Source organism: Pseudorca crassidens, chromosome 1, assembly GCF_039906515.1.
Source record: "Pseudorca crassidens isolate mPseCra1 chromosome 1, mPseCra1.hap1, whole genome shotgun sequence".
NCBI lineage: Eukaryota > Metazoa > Chordata > Mammalia > Artiodactyla > Delphinidae > Pseudorca > Pseudorca crassidens.
The window spans coordinates 84,345,117-84,364,313 of record NC_090296.1 but is presented as its reverse complement, the minus strand read 5'-3'; the positions used below and the strand labels follow the sequence as shown (position 1 = coordinate 84,364,313).

General features: G+C 55.3%; 1 protein-coding gene across 2 annotated transcripts; it reads right to left on the bottom strand.

Annotated features, from left to right (window-relative positions):
• Nucleotides 1-1,250: 1,250 nt before the first annotated feature.
• On the bottom strand, nt 1,251-18,662 carry DISP2 (dispatched RND transporter family member 2). 2 transcript variants are annotated; one of them, XR_010944829.1, is made up of 9 exons: nt 18,471-18,662; nt 13,114-13,443; nt 12,789-12,818; nt 12,516-12,639; nt 12,127-12,242; nt 11,886-12,013; nt 11,433-11,530; nt 3,954-10,177; nt 1,251-3,074 (listed from the first exon to the last, which is right to left on the bottom strand). XR_010944829.1 is itself a non-coding variant. In XM_067743071.1 (8 exons), the coding sequence occupies exons 1-8, from the start codon at nt 18,581-18,583 to the stop codon at nt 6,911-6,913; spliced, it is 4,206 nt and encodes a 1,401-aa protein (XP_067599172.1). In that variant the 5' UTR covers nt 18,584-18,662; the 3' UTR covers nt 1,839-6,910. The 2 variants fall into 2 exon arrangements, 1 of the variants encoding a protein (XP_067599172.1); XM_067743071.1 differs by having other exon boundaries at nt 1,839-10,177.
• Between the last annotated feature and the right edge of the window lie 535 nt (nt 18,663-19,197).

Genomic DNA, 19,197 nt, shown 5'->3' with positions numbered 1-19,197 from the left:
GTAATTAGAAATCACTGAAGTATTAGAGCAGGAGAGTGTCATTCAATTTATATATATATATATATATATATATATATATATTGGCCACACTGCACAGCTTGTGTGATCTTAGTTCCCAACCAGGGATCGAACCCGAGGCCCTGGCAGTGGGAGCGCCAAGTCCTAACCACTGGACTGCCAGGAATTCCCCAATTTATATTTTAAAATGTTCACTCTGGCTACTCCAAGGAGAATGGATTGAAGGAGAGCAAGAGCAGAATTAGAGAGACAGTTGGGAGGCTACTCTCATCGTTCAAGTGAGAGATGATGGGGGCTTGGCCAGGATGGTGGTGGTGGTAGTGGAGATGGAAAGAGGCGGACACATTTAAGACAGCTTTTGAGGGCAGAATCTCAGGACTTAGTGCTAGACTGTATGTGGAGGAAGGAGGAATAAGGGGGAGGGAGATCTTAAGGATGACTCCCAGGCTTGAATAATTGTGTGGATAGAGTCATTATTTTGTGTTGGGGAGAGATTTAGATTTCAGTTCTGAACACGGCAAACCTGAAATGCCTTTGAGACATTCAAGTGGAGCTGTCAAGTAGGCAGTTGGAAATACAAGCCTTGAGCCCAGAGGAGAGTCTGGGTTGGAGATATACTCTTGGGAGTCATGGGTATACATATGTATTTAAAGCTATGATATTGGATGAGATCACCAGGGAAGAAGTGTACAGAGAGCCTTAGGACCAAGGACAGGGATGGCAGTACTTAGAAGCTGCAGTGATTAGAAGGTGCCAGCCAAGACATCTGATAAAGAGGTGTCAGAGAGGTGAGAAGAAAATAAAGAGGGGCTTCCCTGGTGGCGCAGTGGTTGAGAATCTGCCTGCTAATGCAGGGGACACGGGTTTGAGCCCTGGTCTGGGAGGATTCCACATGCCCCGGAGCGACTAGGCCCGTGAGCCACAACTACTGAGCCTGCGCGTCTGGAGCCTGTGCTCCGCAACGGGAGAGGCTGCGATAGTGAGAGGTCCGCGCACCACGATGAAGAGTGGCCCTCGCTTGCCACAACTAGAGAAAGCCCTCGCACAGAAACGAAGGCCCAACACAGCAAAAATAAATTAATTAGTTAATAAACTCCTACCCCCAACATCTTAAAAAAAATAATAAATAAATAAATAAAGGGTGGTGTCTTAGAAGCTAGGAAGAAGGAAGTGGTAAACTGCTGAAAAAGGGAGTGATAAACCATTGAAAATAACTGAAAGGGCAAGCAAGATGAGAATTTAAAAGAACCCATTTAATTTAGCAACAGAGAAGTCATTGGTGTGTACAAAATCCTGCAGTGAATAAACTCATGCATGTTTTCTCATACACACACAAAAGTCACTGTTGAGTATCAGAAGAGGAATTCTGGTGGAGAGGCTGGAGTGGAAGCCACACTGGAACAAATTGAAGAGTAAATGAGAGACGAGGAAGCAGAGATGGCAGATGCAGAAGAGTTTGTCTGTGAATGGAGTTAGAACAATTGGGCAATAACTGAAGGTGGGTTGTGGGGGTCAAGGAAGGGTTTTCTTGAAGATGTAGATAATAGTGGGTACATGTGCCTATGGGAGTGAGCCAGCTGAGAGGAAGAAAAGGACGCTTCAGAAGGGAGATGGGATGATCAAAAGAGCAAAGTCATAGAGAAAGAGGCAAGGGAGATGGTACCTAGGTAGCATTTTCAAACTCCTTTGTGCATGTACCCTCACAAAGAATATATTTTTAAAATGCACCCTCTTCATTTTTAGTTGATGCCTAAATTATTTCATAATTTTAAATAGTTGTAAAGGACCTATTTTCTGCTTGTTGTATATTGTGTATGCTCTTTATTCATTTCTAAACTTTTTTTTTTTCTCTTGGTGTTTCATTTTGGATAATATCTATTGCTATGTCTTCAAGTCCACTAATCCTTTTTTTTTTTCTAAAACGTCTAAACCGTTGATTCCATCCAGGGATTTTTCTTTTTTTTAATCAGACATTTTAGTTTTCATCTCTACAAATTCAATTTGGGTATTTAAAATATATATATATATATTTTTTCTAAGTCTCTACTTAGCTATGTGAACATATGGAATACAGTTATAATAATGTTTGTATGTTCTTGGCTTTGCTCTCTCAAGGACTTCCTCAAGCAGAGCATTCTCAAGTAGTCCTTTTATTTGTTTTTCAGAAAATACTGCAGAGGGAGATGCCAGAGTAGGAGTCAGAATGAAGGAAGGGTCAACTGGGAAAGCGGAGGTTGGGGAGGCGAACTTGCAGACCTAAGGCTCCTTCTTAGGCTGATGAATATGAGGAGAGGAAAATTATGAAGAAGGAAGCCTTGAAACTAATTCCCTTAAAACTATCTGTGCCCACCTACCTTCTAGAAAGTGTTCATGTCTCTGTGGGAATGCAAGCCCTAGTTGAAGGCCTCTCATGCAAAGTGTGTGAAGCCATTGCTGGGGCCATTACTGCTTCTTTCTTTGTAACAGAAGGGATGGGTTGAGAAGCCAGTAGGAGCACGGTAGGTGAGTTGGGGACTTGGTGCCTTGAAGGTGAGCACATTTCACTCTGATGCCTCCAGGTTTCCTCATGAATAATGAGTTTTTTGTCTACTGAAAGTCGGGGTGCAGGGAGGTGAAGGGCATCTGATGTCTGAAGCAGGTAGAGAAAGTATGAAATGATCATTGCAAAGAATGGAAACTAGTAACTGGAATGGAAGTAGCTAGGCAGGGCGGAGACTGCAGGTGAGGTTGGAGGTCATGGATTCAAATCTACGTCAGTCTGCCCAGCTGAGTGATATTCGTTAGCAATCCTGAAGCTCTTGTTTGATGTCTGTGAACTTGGTAAAATGTTGATCTTTTCCCTATGTTAAGGTCTAACATGAATAACCACACAGAGGCCTCATGATAACAAGTTTATCAAGGTCCTTCCCGGGCTCTTCAGTGCAAGGTGGCTTGGGACAGCCAGCCATTTACACAGCACACAGTGGCTTTCTTTTGTTTCTCATCTTCCCAGTGAATTGAGTTACAGCTTCTTCTCTTAAGCATAAACACCACTACACCTTGAGTTACTGTTGTCCCTGTGAACAAGGGTGAGGTTAGAAAGTGTAAGGAATGTCTGTTTTTCCCACCCCCAAGCAAATCTTTTTTTTTTTTTCAAGCAAATCTTGATGCATGGCATGGGTGCCAGAGAGCTTGTCATTGCCCACGTGTATTATCAAAGGCCAAGATAAGGCCACCATGGAAGAAAAGATCAGAAACTCTCCAATATGTCCTCTTTCCTGGTACCCCTCCCCCACCTCCCTGTCTTGTCATGCACTGGGAGAAGAAGGAGTTAGTTGGAGGAGCTGAGGGCATTTGGCTTATAAATCTCCTGTGAGATGTCTCTTTCAGAATCAGGCTCAAGCTGAGATATTGCCTAAATATCATGGTATGGGATGTGCCTGTAAAATCTAAGATTCTGCCGGTCAATTCAATCTCTAACATTGTCACCAGAGTGCCTCAGCCATGGAAAGATGGGTTTCCCCATAGTGACAAACTATTCCAAGTTACATTCTTAAAATATACGGTACACATACTCATGCTCTGGGTGTGAGTTCAAGGACCTGTGGCACAAATAGGAGAAATGACCTCAAGTCCCAAATGAGTGTTCATGCAGTGTCTCAGTGTTAAGAAAGCATTTCTTGAATGTTCCAGAGCCATCGTGAATGCTTTGACTGGTTTTCCCTTGCCTCACAGCATGCATCTAAGCCTCTCCCCACATGTGTCCAGGACCATACACTCACTGTAACCACCCATAATGATAATAATAGATCTGCTGAAACTCAAAGGAAATAGAAAGTGCTTCAAATCCCGCTTTCCGAAGTTGGGGCTAGAGAGGCGGGCGGGATTACCCACTGCTGTGGGAAGCCTGCTCTTCGTTCGGGCCACTCTGGGTGTGAGATGATGTTTTGGATTACCACTGGGTTCTTCCAGTCCTTTGGGCCCGCTGGTGTAAAGAACAAATCCAGTGGGTGTCTCGGCTGCTCTGACTCATCTGCCTTCCTGAAGGGTTGTGTGGCCACAGCCTGCCAGAAGGGGACCCTGCGGAGGGCCCTCAGTTGTGCCCAGATCCCTGATGCCCACCCCAGCCACCACTTCATGCTCTCTCGAACGTTTCACTGGTTGTGTTCAGGCCAGATTCCTGAAGCTCCAGTCCCAGACATCAACGTCTCCCCCTGCAAGACAAGAAAGAGGGCGCAGAGGAGCAGGTCCTTTTCGTCCAGGGCCCTGCTGCCTTCCTACAACACAGGGCAGAAGAGCCGCGGTGCGTCATTGAGAGACCACTAAGACGCTGGACTCGCTGTTGAGTCAAGGCCAGACTTCTGCTTGTGCTCAGTAAGTAGGGCTCACCTTGCCCTCCCTCTGGCTGATGGTCCCAGACGAGACCAGAGCTCTCTCAGCCTGGCTGTGTGATAACAGAAGGATATAGTCCATGGTGCAGAGAAGCCAGGCCAGAGAGGCTGAATTCTACTCGGACATGAAGAGAGAGAGGTCTCAGCGGACCTCCAGGGAGATGGTCCAAGTTAGTCCTAGTCACTGTCTCTCCTTCCTGGTGTCGGGAGTCAAATGGGTATCATTATCTTGCAAAGGAGCCGACATAACCGGTCATTTCTGCCCACGGTCTTCTGTCTCTTCCACAACGCCCATATTTTCATTGGGGTTCTGGCCTCACTTCTTATGGGTTACTCGGAGTGGGAGGTAGGGCTCAACAATATAGGAAAAAAAACCCAAACACCCCCTGATTTGCCTCCAGCTCTGCCACAGACTGTCTCTTTGGCCCTAGAAAAGTCCTTCCTCTCTGTGCTACTCATCCATAAAATGACCTGCATCAGTGGTTTCGCATCACATTCTTCAGAGCCACCAGGAGCTTGAGGGGTTCCCCAGGGTCCCCTGAGAGGCCCAGTAGAAAGGGAGGCTGACCTGGCTCTGTACTCCCCCACCCCCAGCACCCACCAGAGTGGCTGCTTTTCATCTGCTTTATATACTGTTTCCACACAAGGATTCTTTGAAGAAAGGATCCTGAGGCTCCAAAGTTTGAAAACTGCTGGAATAAATGATTGTTAAGGTCCCTTCCAGTTTGAGATACTTGGACTTCTAAAGCCCAGCTCAAGTCGTTCCTCCTCCAGGAAGCCTTCCTGGTTACCATTCCTGGGTACTTGAGCTCCAGCAATAGTCATGGTGACAGGCCTATGGCCCTCAGCATGTGCTGCATGCTACTATCAGTGACCCATCGATGCCCGCATGTGTGTGTGAGCTGTTTCCCCAGCTAGAGAGTGAGCTCCTTAGGGCAGATGTCTGATTTTCCCTCCTTGCCTCTGTCCCCATGTAGTGCCATAGGCAGAGTTGGTGTTCAGTAAACTTGCTGAAGCTCCAGGTGTCGTGAGCTCTCATGTGGGATAATACCTTCCAGAGAGACCTTTGCTTTGGGGAGGGGGCAGTCAGCCTTTGGTCTGCTGAGTGCCCCTAGAGAGACCTGTCCTTAGGAAGCTGGGACCTTGACCTGCAAAACAGCTTCAGACTTACACACTCCTAAAGAGGGCAGCCCTGAGTTCCTGCCTTAATTGAACTCTTCTCAGCCTCTACTGCCCTCAGTGCGTCTCCTGGCAGGGACTCTCCACACATTGTGGCCACTGAAGAGGCCTCCTCCTCTTGACCCTGAACCTGGGAATCAGAACAGCCAGGATGCCTTATGGATGGTAGGCTTCTCAGCTGGAGCTGGAGGGAAGCACGAGGGAGATGGGGAGGAACTCCAGGCTTGCTCAGAACGTAGCTCTTTCTGGAGATGGAGGCCTAAAGCGAGGAAGGAGGGGAGTTTACCGAGAGGCATCTGCGAAGGCAGGTTGTTAGAGATTGTCAGAGACCAAAGATCAAGACAGCCACAGGCCAACGTCCCTGGGGCAGGTAGACAGGAGGAGAGTGGCAGTTGTGGTGGAATGAGTCAGGAAGCCTGTTCTGCCATTTACTATCTACGCGACTTTGTGTAAATCACTTAATCTTACCTAGTCTCGATGTCTTTACCTGTAAACTGGCGGCAAAAGGACCTGACCAACTGTAGGCTAACCCATACAGAAGTGGTGAGATTCCCAGGACACGATGGGTGTAGAAGTGTTCTGCAAACTAAAAGATGCAGGACGTAAAGGATTCTTATTGTTGTCAACAGGGGAGAGGACCCTTCCATGTCAATGCAGCTCCCCATGAGGGACCGTCAGCAATTTAGGGGTGCTCAGAGGCCGACCATTCCTCCTCCTCCACTTCACTGCCAGCAGCCATCTCTGCCTGGTCTTGACAAATTCCTGGTCAGACTGAGGACTGTGAGGGACACAGGTAGTTAAGGACAGAGGGCCCAGCCCAATTCTGGCCCAGAGAGGATCCCCAAAGAGAAGGAAGTGTCCTGATAAAAAGCCTCTGAAAGGTGTGAGGTCCAGGAGGCTGCTGAGGCTTCCCAGGGCTCTTTTGGTTGGTGAGGTGCCCTGGCTGGGTCCCTTAGTCCCACTGACCTTCTTGTCACTTGGCATGGGGGCCAGGTCAGCCTCCCCTGATATACGGAGCTACGACTGTGGCCTTCCCCGTTCCAGAGGGTGGGTCCTGGTTGGCACTGTGGGGCAGACGAGCCCTGAGCAGGTCACTAGGAGAGCTTGGCGTTTCACTCCAAAGACCACCCCCCCGCACCCCCCACTGAATCCTCTAGATGTGGGGAGGAAGCAGAAGCCCCTACCAAGGCTGGATCATCTGGCAGGGTTCAAAATCCACAGCTGGAGAGTGAGACCCCTCCCCGCTGATGTGAGGAAACACCAACAGGCTCTAGCCTGCTGCTGCCCCTGCCTTGTCACCCCCGACAGGCTCTGGGCCCCAGTCCGGCCTCTCGGGGCCCCCCTCAGCTGCTGTAGCCTGAAGTGTGGGTGCTGGGCCTGCGCACCCAAACGTCTGGCAGATCCGGCTGGCTGTTGGGCAGCACCACAGGGCTGCCATCCCCTGGCCCGCCACGGCCCTTCCAGGATGAGCTGCTCTGGTGGGAGGCGGGCAGTGATGGGTCGTACACGGTCTCCCTCAGCGCCAGCCACAGCGTGTCCCGCTTCCCATTCAGCTGGCCCCGCTCAGGTACTGTTTGCTCAGTTTCATCCAGGTCCTCTGGAGAGGCACCCACGGAATCTGGCACACGGGCACTGGGCTCAGAGGTGCTTAGGCAGGTCTCGTCAGAGACACTGAGCCCCTCCAGGGTGCTGGCTGAGGAGCAGAGGCACTCAGGAGGCTCTGCGACCTGGGGCTTGGGCTTGGGGGAGTGGGCTGGGGCTTCTGGTGATGCCTGCACAGGCTCAGGCTTCTGCCCTTGGGAGTCCTGCCTGGCCCGGGTTTTGGGGCTGGGGCCAGCCTGCTTATAGGGGGAGGAGGTCTGCAGGGCTGGGCACTGGCTGAAGAGCGCCTGGTGGTCCAGGAACACCTCCCTTGGGGAGGTAGGGGCTGGTGGGAGCCGGGAGCAGCAGGGGCCATCATGCAGCTGTAGATCCTCAGAGAGCACTGAGGGCCGGTGGGACAGCTTGCTGGTGGCTGTACTAGTGTCAAAGCTGGGACTCCGGCGTCGTGCCAGGGGCTGTAACTCGTACTGCTCTGGACAGGACCCAGGCGCCCCTCCCACTGGCCCTGGTCGTTGGCGGCCTGCCTTCTCCCCTCCAGGCTCCCCAGTTCCGGCGTCCCATGGCAGGTGGGCACAAGGCCAGAGGATTTGTCCACAGTTCTTCTCTGGTCCAAAGAAACAGCAGAGAGATTGGAAGAAGAAGCTGGCGAAGCCGCAGCTGACGCACTTCACCATCATGAGGACGATGCCCAGCTTGCGATAGAGCAACACCGAGGCAGGCAGCATGAGCACACCGGCTGCAAACAGGGCTGCAGCCCCCACCGCCGTGGCGCAGCTGGTCTGGCGCAGCGAGAAGGCCACGCGGCTCAGGCGGTCAGGGTGTGGGCACAGGTGATAGGAGATGCAGTAGTTGACGGTGAAGTCGACCGAGAGGCCCACAGAGGCAGAGAGAAAGAGGGCCTCAGCAGTGTTGAGCTGCCACTCGAGCAGAACCAGGAGCCCCACCGTGAGCAGCACGGTGCCTGCCACGGCTGCCACAGAGAACAGGCTAAGTGGAACATTCCAGGTGCCCAGCAGCAGTGTGGCAAAGGCCAGCGCCAGGGCCAGGCCCAGCACCACAGCAGGCTCGGTGCTCAGGCTGTGCTGCAGGCTGTACAGCTCCAGACGGCTGGTGAACCAACCCCGGCGCAGGCCGGGGGGTGCCCTGCCCAGCTCTGCTGCCAGCCAGTAGCTGACCTCAGTGTAGAAGTGGTGGGCCTGGCTGTAGTCTGGACTATACTGGAAGTTGGTCTGGAACTGCAGGACCAGGGCAGCCAGGCCGCCCTGGGTATTGAAGCGGGCTCCCAGGTCCCGGGTGCTCTCGGGGCCTTGCTCCAGAGCCATCATCTTGAGGCAGTGCAGGAAAAGCTGGGGGGCCCAGGGGAAGCCCGAGTGGCCACAGCAGAGGCCAGGCCCCAGGCGGGCGCAACCGGGGCTCTCCATCCAGCGCCGGAGGGCCTCCACGAAGCACAGCGTGGGCCAGCCCTCTGGCTGGGCCCCAAAGAAGCTCTGATTCCGAGCTCCCTGGCAGAGTGCCAGCAGCCAGCGCTGCGCCTCAGGACCGCTGGCCGAGAAGGCAGGGTCACTCACCAGAGAGCTGTTGCTGCGAGGGTCCAGGGGATCGCCAGTGTCCACCGGCAGGATGCCCCACACCAAAACCACAGGCATGTGGCCGCCCTCACCCTGAGGCAGCCGCTCGAACAGAAACTGCTGACGGTACTCAGCGTCGAAGCGTTCGAAGGGGTGGCTGGGCCGGAAGACCTGGCCGCGGGGCGGCGGCAGCGTGGGCAGCCGCAGGCGGGGGCTGACGCCGGCGATGTAGGCGCCCCCCGCCGCCAGCGCGGCGAACCAGCAGATCCAGATGTAGCGGAACTTGATGACGCCGCAGGGCAGAAGGCGCTGGAAGAGCAGGCGCGAGGTGCTGGCGGCCGCCCTCCTTAGCCCACGGAGCCGCCGGTGCAGCGCCAGCGCCAGTCGCCGGGGCGCGCTGCCGCCCCACGGGCCGCGCGCCCGGGCCGCACAGCCGCGCGCTAGGTAGCGCTCGTGGAGCACCGCGGAGGAGGGCAGCCAGGCCAGCGTGAGCGCCAGGTGCGCCAGCACAGCCGTGCCCATGTAGAGCGCGAAGCAGCGGACGGCGGGGAGGCGGCTCAGGTAGCTGGCGTAGAAAGCCGCGCCCGTGGTGAGGCCCGAGACTAGCAGCAGGTAGCCGAAGTGGTGCATGGTGCGGCCCACGCGCTGCGCCAGCCCCCCGGAGGGCAGCTGGCTCTTGCTGAGGCGCCAGAGGTCGAAGAAGATGAGGGTGTGGTTGGCGCAGACGCTGCTCAGCAGGACAAGGGCCGCCAGATTGACGAAGGGGAAGTAGGCCATCCGGAAGGCCACTCGGTAAAGAAAAAAGGCAAGCAGCAGGGAGCCCAGCACCCCCAGTAGCACCATGAGTGTGAGGAAGAGGGAGCGCAGGTAGAGGGCGATGCTGAGGAAGATGGCGGCCAGGGCCAGCAAGGGGTACACCGTATCCTGGGCCAGGTAGTGCCTCAGCAGCTCCTGCTTGAGGCCCAGGTCCATGCCAGTGATGGATGTGTAGTTGTCGGAGAGCCCCCAGGGCACGGCTAGGCGGTCCAGGTAGATGCCCATCATGGAGGCACCCTTCGGGGTGGGCAGGAAGAGCAGGCTGTACTTGAGGGAGGGCACCTGGTAGTCAGCCGTCTGGGGACTCAGAAAGTCCCTGTCCAGCAGGAAGTGCAGGAGTTGGTAGACAGCACTGCTCCGGGAGCACTTGGTGGGAACCTGGGCACAGCGCGGGGGCTTGTCCTTACCGGGTCCCAGACAAGAGGGCACCAGGGCACCACGGTGATAGTAGAGGGCACAGGCCCGCAGCAGGGCCAGCGTGCGGGCTGTGTCGGCTTGAGTAGTGTCCAGGCAGGAGGAACGATTGGAGAGCACGGCCACATAGTTGCCCAGGGACCAACTGGGGCAGCACTCGTTGGCTGCTGTACGCTGGCACAGAGCCCCAAAGCTGGTATGGGAGCGGACCTATAGGACACACACAGCACGAGAGAGCTCAGGGGCAGTGCAGGGGCCCAGGTTTCCCCAGCGCTGTCCGAGGCCCTCTCACCTCCTTTCAGGCTGCAGGGCAGAGGCAGAGAGGTATCTTGACTGCCCAGCAAAACCTGACTGGTCAGGCCCAGGTTCCAGCAGCTACGTCTTGACTCTGTCAAAGAGGAGCCTCAGGAATGCGGCCCCAGGCCTCTGCCTGAGAGGTCTTGCCCTAAGGGCCCCAGCAGGTCACACACCCCAACTCTGCACTGCCTGAGACAGAAGTAGGAGTGGAAGTGGCAGCCACAGATGGAATGGGGCCAAGTGTCCAGGGAACTGGACAGGTGGGAAAAGTGGAGGCCAAAACATTCCAGGATCAGGGTCACTGCCAAACCCTAGCCCCCTATCTCTGTCCAGTGGTCTGCTTAAACCTTGTGAGGGATAGGGCTGTTTCTTTTTCAGACCTCATGCCTGTTTTTCTCTCCCACCCTGATGCTGACATTACAATAGCTGGTGTAGTTACAGAGAATGCTAGCCTGGGAATCAGAGGCCCTGTACTGCCATCAACTGGATGTATGGCGTTGGGCCTGAGATCATGGTGACAATAGTAACATTTATTGAGAGATCACTATTGTCAGTCATTATGCTATATTTTTTACAAATTCTACCTTGTTTCATTGTCACAACACCCCTATGAGGAAACTACCATTATTCCCATTTTATATATACAAAGACCGAGGCACCGAGAGGTTGAGAAATGTGTCTGAGGTCACACAGCCAAGGAGTATTAGAGCTGGCCTTGAATTCAGGCATCTGACTCCAGAGCACATGTTCTTTAAGCCTAGTGGTGTTCACACTGTTTTTAGTAGCGAAACTTTCTGCAGATGTTATAGCACATGGTTCTCCAGTTAGCATGACTGGATCTGCAGCGCTTGGGTTGATGGGGGCTGGGGGCCTTGGGCCGGGGCCTCCTCAACAGCTCTTGAGGCTCCTTTTCAGGACCTTTCGAAAATCCCCAGGCTCTGCAGGGTCTGTCTTCCAGCACCTGTGTCTTGGCTCTTCTGGAAACAGCTGACTCTTCTCTCCCTGCCAACCCAGAACCTCTCAGCAGGGTTGCAGTAATTTTCTAAGCAGGGAATGCTCTCTCCTAGTCCAGGCTGGGAGTCCTGGCTCAGCTGTATTTCCTTATGCTCAGGTCCCTGGTGTCCCTGGTTCCCCCACCCAGCCCCTGGCACCTCCCTAGCCAGCTCACCTGATCCTGTTCCATGCGACACATGGAATGGATGGCGTGCAGGTTCCACAGGCTGCCCGCTGAGGTGGACATGAACACCAGCTGTGCATAGCTCTTCTCTGCAACACACCGCCCACAGCTCACCCTTTGGCCCCAGGTCCTGGGCCCACCAAAGGGAAGATGCTTACCCAGGGCCATATGAGGTTTAGATTCCCAGGAGCCTGAAACCTGTGCCTGCCTGCCTGATCCTGGGCCTGCATCCCTCCCCTGTGGCACATCCCCATCCAGCTTGCCCCTACCTGGCTGGAGCACCTGAGACCTGCCTCATCCTCCCAGCTCTAACTCAAATTTCTTGGCTTGAAGGCTCCTTCCCCTTCTGTTTGCCCAAATTTGTTCTCCTGGGCCCTCCTGTTCTCGTAGGTGGGGAGGGGGTAACCACCATTAAAGCCAGGAACTGGCCAGGCTGCAGCTTACCAGGGGGGCCACAGAAGAAGCTCTCCTGCCCTCTGGCCTCCAGGGGCTCCACCATCCTCCGAGGCCGGACCATGCCCTCCTGGGCACTGCTCCAGGGTGTGGGGCTCAGAGTGGTATGGGGGTTTGAGCTGAGGCAGAGAGAAAATCTATGCCAGGCCCTCTGACTTGCCTTCGGCCGCTCTCTGGAGGCCTCGTTCTTTCCCCGGTTCCCCCCAGCAGTGGAAAGATGGGAACCCATTACCTGTTCAGCTCAAGGTCTGGAGAAAGGGAAAGCAGCTTCTTGGGGCCTGTGAGGGACTGCAGTGCTCTCCAGACCACTAGCTTGCGCCCAATGTCCGTGTCCCGAGGCTCAAAGCCCTGCAGGGAGGAGGGCAGAGAAGATCAGGCCGGCAGGAGGGGGAGTTCTCCTTCTCCCTTCTCGGCTCTGCCCCTTTGGGTCCCTGGAGCAGGGAAGGCTGGCCCGCCTGCCTGGATTGTTGGACACGAGGATCACCTCTATACCATCTCCCAGCTCTCTCTGGAGAGCCCATTGCTGCCTCCCCACTCCCAGCTGCGCCACTCCCATTTTCTGCCTCAGACTGAGCTGAGGTGGCCAGGCCTGGGGGCCCATCCCTCCCCTTGGTCCCTCACCAGTAAGGGCTTGGAGAAATCGGGTAGCTGGCCTCCCAGCAGTCCAGCCAGGGTGCAGAGGAGGATGACAGCCAGACACAGCAGCAGCACGGCCACTGGCCACTCAGCAATCAGCTGGGAATAGCTGGGAAAGAGGAAGAGATCCCACATGAATTAGCATTGGGTGTGATAGCAGGGAATGCGGGGGCTTAGAAGCTACCAACAAGGGATGGTGGGGCTAAACTGGGGACTGGCCTGGTGACCCCTAGGGCTCCAGAGAAGGGCCAGGCCTACCTCTTTGGCATCTGGAAGGCCCGTACCTGCCTGTGGAAGAGAAGGAAAGACACTTGCTTGCTAGAGTCCTCTTGTAGGGTGGGAGGTTGGGATGGGGGTGGAGGATAGAGGAAGATGGCATCAACCCTTTTAGGCTTTCCCACTCCCAAGCTCCAACGCTTCCTTCATCTTCCATCCAGGCTGCCTCCTCCATCAGACGCAGGGGACATCCTGGGCTGCCTCCTAGTGATGGAGTCCAGAGTCCGGGGGGGGGGGGTGTCGACCCCACTTTTAAGCCCTGCCCCACCTTCCAGGGCAGCTGGCAGGCTGCTGGACCCCTCCTTACCTGACGCTGACCACATGGTGCTGCACAGATGCCGGCTTCCAGGCCCCATCATGCTGTGAGGGGGCTGGGGAAGGGCTGAGGCTGGAGCCATGGGAGCACAGCGCTGCCCGGTCCCCAAGCCCTGGAAGGGAGCTGCCCCCCCGGTATTCCTGTGGTGCCCGGGGATAGGTAAAGTGGGCAGGGGCCAAGGGGCTGGATGGGCCCACAGGATGAAGGGTGGAAGTTCCTGGTGGGGGTCCCGAAGAACTGGAAGGGTCCTCAAGGGGGCAGCTGTGGAGGGCGCCGCTTCTCTCTGGGCTTGCCTCAGGGGCCACAGCCTTGCTCTGGGACCTGGGGAGAGAGGAGACAGGGAAAAAGGGGGTGGGAGACAGCGGTGGTCCACACCGTGCAGCAGCCTTGCTCAGTGAGCTGAGACGGACGGAGCTCAGGCTGTTCTATTCCTAGGCCTGGGGAGAGGCAAGGAGGGTGGAGGCTCTGGGTCTACACCCCCAGCCTACTTCTTGGGGTTCACTGTCTCATTCACTCATCTGCTAATGTACCTCAAAACACATATGATCTTATTTACTCCTTTAAAAACCATACCGGGGAAGTACTTTCTTTCTTTTATAGATTTGAAAACAGGTTCAGTGAGCCCTGAAGAGCTGGACCTTGAACCCAGTTCTGACTTGCAGACCTGTGCTCTTTCTGCTGTAGTTGTCTCTTCATCCTCTTGTCAGACGTTTATTGAGCACCTGCTGCACTTTTGTTCCCACCTTAGAGCCTTTGAGCTTTCTTTGCCCTCTGCTTGGGGTGTTCTTCCCCAGATAATTGCACGGCTCACACCATTACCTTCTTAGAGAAGCCCTCCCTGACTACCCTCTCTAAATAATCATCCACCAACTCCTATCCCCCTACCTACTCTATATTTCTTCCTAGCATTTTCCACAACTGGACGTTGTATTATATATTGTCATGTTTACTGCCTGTCTCTCCTATGGAACGTGAGCTCCGGGAGAGCAGGGCCTCGTGCATTTGTTCATCTGTGTCCCCAGTGCCTTGAGCAGCACCTTGCACACCGAAGGTGCCCCAGGGATGTTTGCTGAGTGAAGGCTGAGTGCTGGACGGGCTGCTAATAGTGATGCCAGGATGAATAAAGCCCAGTCCTTGTCCTCCAGGCACTCATGGTAGGTGGGCGATGTGCAGGGGCCACCATGTTGAGTGTTGTGAGAGGGGAAGTCACACAGGACTGAAGGCGCCCAGAGGAGGGCCCAACTTTGACAGGGGTGGGGGGGTCAGGGAAAGCTTTGCAGAGGCAACCACTTCCTTTTCACCAAGCCTGGGCCTTGGGGCAGGAGGTTTGCTCTGCAACAGTGTACACAGTTGGGAGAGGGAGTTGGGACCCCCAAGGAGCTTGCCAGGGAGGAGTCAGCAATAGATTCCTCTTTCCAAATTATGCATGAGGGCAGCACTCTGTGCATGGACCCAGCCCCACTCCTTGGGTGCAGGCAGAGGTGGAGTCCCACCCCAGGGGCAGGATTGCCAGACCTGGGGTAGGAGAAGATGGCCACAGAACAGAGTGCCTGAGGGCCATGGCGGGTTCCCAAGGGGTTCTGGGCCCTCCAGCGAGTCTCCTTTCTTCCATCCGCCTGCTACAACTTGCATAGCTCCCATGGGAGAGCCAGGTCTATGCCGAGCAAACCCTGGCTTCCAGTCTTGCCTGCTGCACTGCTGAAGGGGCCGTGGGCCAGAGTCCTGGCTGTGGTGGCACATGGACATTGCCCACAGAGGCTGGGTTCTGCCCAGAGACCAAGTAGAGGACCTGGAAAGAATAGGCAAGCTCCTCCTCTTCCTCCCAGAAGGCTGGATGGCAGACAGTCAGGGGGTGGGGTATAATTCTCATGCTTGGACTAAAATAGGGGAGCAGTGGAGGTGGGGTCCTGGCTCCATCATCCTTTAACTCTGGGGTCTTGGGAAAGACACACAATTCTTGGAGCATTGGCGTCCTTGTCTGCTGAGTGAGGGTACGATGATAACGCCTCCCTCTCAGGTTTAGTATGGGCATTAACTGAGGTAACACATGTGAGGTGCCTGGCGTGGAGCCTGGCATGTGGAAGACATTTACTTTCCTGCCTCTTCCCACACTCAGTGCTGCAGGGAGTGTGCAGTTTAAGAAGTATATTTATATTTACAATTCGACCTCTTTAGGCACCTCAGATAATATATCTCCATTTGAGAACTTCTCACACCTTGAGAATCTCACTACACATATAATTATAAGTACTTTTCTTTTTGTTATCCAGAAGCAGCATCAGAATTTGTTTCATGATTTAAACCACTGATTTTTTTTTCTTACTAACTCAACACTTAGAAAAATAGGAATTTGACTAAACTTGTTCTCAAGCAAGACCTCAGAATACCCCATAAAGTTAATGACACAGCAACCAGTGTCCTTGCAGATAAAATAGCTTATGGGCCCATCACCATGGGCCAAAGGGAAGCTGGAAAAATGACCGGGGTTCATGTGTATAAGTGTGGACATCTACTTCTTTAAGATTTTTATTCTGCAGGTCTTTTTTGAGCACCTGCCACATGCTGGGCACTGTGCTTGGCCTGGGTTGGATCCTGAAGGCATGAAGGTGACCCATTAGTCTTGGTCTCCCTCTTTAGAGCAGGGCCTGCTTTCCGCAGTCAGGAGGGTGGGGCAGCCAGGGTGCCTATTTCAGCTGCGCATGGTCTTAGAGCACTCACTGAGCTTTGGGCTTATCCTAGGAGCCAGGCCCCCACTTGGAGTGTCAGTTTCTTTTTCATTAAGGGAAGCCAGCACTCCAGGCCGTGCTGGCAGAGAACAGGAACTCCAGTTGTCCTTAACCAGTCTACCAAATCTCATAAGCCACCCCCTTCCTTAGCAGGCTCCTGTTCAAGGGGGATTCCAGCATCCACCATTGGTTTGCTTCTACTGGGGTGTCCCTTGCCCCAGCCCCTTCCTCTCAATCCCTTCTATCCCTCTCCAGGGACCTAGGATCAGCTGCTCCCAAATCTCACCCTTCATGACCGTGCCCATCATTGTGAATGTGGCAGAATTTGAAACTTTCCACATTCCGACTGCTGTAGAACCGGGAGTTTGTCTTGACCCTCCCAAGGAGAAGAGGCAAACTGTTCTCAGAATAAAAGCTTTCTCCTGCCAGCCGCTGCTGCCCTCTATTTTCGGAAGACCTAGTAATAGTTAAGCACCCCTCGCCTTGCCTCCCCGGGGGGCTTTCATTCTCACCCTCTCAGTTCCATGGCTCTGACTAGGATGAGCGATTTCCTGGGCCACCTGCCTGGGCCCACTGGTCTGTAAACTAAGTGATTGAGGCAGGCAGGTAGGTTAATGGAAAGTGATGACACAGGCCTCACTCATGGCCAAAGTCACAGCAGTCAGGGCCTGGCTAATAGTGCCCCAGACACCTCTCTTGGGAGCCCCGTGAGCGGAAAATGTACATGTGTATTAACCATGCCCCCAAGTCCACAGACACGTAGCCATATGGACATCCATGTGACCCTGCGGAGTGGCCAGGACAGATGAGGGAGCAATTCACGCCACTAGGAAAATAAAAAGGTAATTTTAAAAACACAAAGAATGGGGCTTCCCTGGTGGCGCAGTGGTTGAGAGTCCTCCTGCCGATGCAGGGGACATGGGTTCGTGCCCCGGCCTGGGAGGATCCCACATGCTGCGGAGCGCCTGGGCCCGTGAGCCATGGCCGCTGAGCCTGTGCGTCCAGAGCCTGTGCTCTGCAAGGGGAGAGGCCACAACAGTGAGAGGCCCGCGTATCCCAAAAATAAAAACAAAAATAAAACACCACAAAGAATGAACTATTTCAAATTGCCCTGTTGTCAATGCATTAGTAAAGGGGTGTGTGTGTGTGTGTGTGTGTATGTGTGTGTGCGCGCGCGCGCGCGCACGTGCTATCTTATTCACTCCCCAGAGTGCTACTTAGTTCAGCCGGAATGTATTTTTGTTTCTTGGATTGAAATGAATCCCTTTGCCTGATTTGTCCAGGGTCTCTGGGGAAGTGCAGAGAGGGGCCAGAGGTCTCAGGGAGTTGCTAGAAGAGAGCAAGTGATTCCTGTGCCCAAGTATGACCCACACGTGCAGGGGAAGTGAGCAGACCAGATAGGGCTGATCCTTGGCAAAATATCCAAGGTAGCAAATGACTCTCCAGTCCCTTCTAGGGATGCTCCTGGCCCCTGCCCTGTCCTGTCACTGTCTCTGCCTTGTCCATACTTGGCTTTTTGGTCAAGCCATAGTTCCAGGCAGCCCCCTGGTCCAGGGAACACATTAATCCTGTGTACCATCCTGTTGAAGAAAGTTCTGTGGCTTTCAGACTGAAACGTGGCTAAATCTACCCAGGCTGATGTGTCAACATAGTGGGAAGAAAACATTTCCCTCCACTTGTGGGGTCTCCTCTTCACTCAGGTACAGAATGCACATTTTAACTGGGGCAGTCTGAAGACAATGTGTCCACCTCTGCTTTTGCCCCCAAAGAATGCTTCCTATTTCAGTCCAGGCAGGAGAGAGAGGCGGTGTCATGTCAGGTGAGGGATTCTGGGGGCGGCAGACCAGGCAGGGCACAGAAATTGCACCATATTGCTACCTGGCTGGGCTGTTCCCTCACACATATGGTGGAGGAAGGGAAAGGAGAGGCACCAAGATCTGGGCCCGCAGCGGGAAGATGTTCCTTCCGTCCCGCCAGCCTGGTGCTCCTTCAGGGACGGTACTGACCGCAGCCTGAGCCTCAGAGCCTGCCCACGCAGCGCCTCAGAAGAGTGCAGGTGGCTGCCACACGTGGGGACTCGAGCCTACACGTGCGCAGCTGGCCATGTGGGGCAGACTGGAGACAGACGGTGATGGACAAAGACAGATCCTACCTAGCTTGGAGACCGGGTGTCTGCCCTCCCCCCAGGACACACCTTGGCGAGTCTCCCGTCTACAGTACACGCGCACCCTCGACCACATTGACTCGCTGGAACCCGGACTGAGGCTGCTGCAGGCTTGGGGCTTACAGAGAAGACGCGGGGGCAGGGCCTACAGGGAGGGGCTCTGGAGGCCGGAGGGGCTGGGGATACCGGGGCCTTAGAGGAAAGGTAGGAACAGTGGGTGGGGCAGGTCCTGGGGGCGGTGAGGGCTAAGCGGGCTGACAGTAGGGGGTATCGGGAGAGAGAAAATTGACCCGGCAGAATGAGGGCGTGGCCAGGGGGCAGGGAGTCTGGAGGCCCCAGAGGGGCTCTAGATGGGGCTGGGGACTGAATGGGACGACATATGGCGGCTACTGGGGATACCTGGGCCGGGGATTCTGGGAAGGTCTGCGAGCTGGGTCTGCGGAGCAGTCCGCCCCTACCTGTCCGGGGACCTGCCGTCTGGAGCCAAAGGCTCCCCCTCGGGCCGCTGCTCCCCTTCCAGACCCGGGCCGGGAGCCGGATCGTTGCTGCCGCTGCCGCTACCGCCGTCCATGCCCGTGGGCGGCGCCGCTGTCCGGGCGCTGGTGCTGAAGTAGTGGCGGCGGCGGCGGCGGCGGCGGCGGCGGCGGCGGCGGCGGCGGCGGCGGCGGCGGCGGCGGCGGCGGCGGCGGCGGCGGCGGCGGCGGCGGCGGCGGCGGCGGCGGCGGCGGCAGGGGGCGGCTCCTGCGCACGCGTCGACGCCAAGCGGGTCGATCGCTGGGCGGGGCCGATGAGGAGCCCAGCCAATGGGCGCGGCACCGGGGGGCGGGGACAGGGGCTTCCCGCCGCGCCGCTGCCCGAAGGCTCGCTGTCTTTAAGACCCCCGGGCTGGAGTTGTGGGCCCTTCTACTCAGGCCAGGTCTGAGAGCTGCTGTTAGGAGTCTGTGCAGTAGTTCGCACATCGGCCTTTCCTGGGGGGCATCCGTCTTCCCGTGAGGGACCAGGAAACGCGACCCCAGGCACCGTGTAAAGAGCCTCATAACTTGTAACACAGACTCTTCCAGCCCCAAAGAGGGAGCAGCTCCATGCCGGCACTTCACTGCTCCGGACGCTGAGGGGTTGAGAGGTTGGGCTACTTTTAGACTCACATTTGTCTCGGCTCCGCTCAGCGTCCCCCCTTTCCTTCCC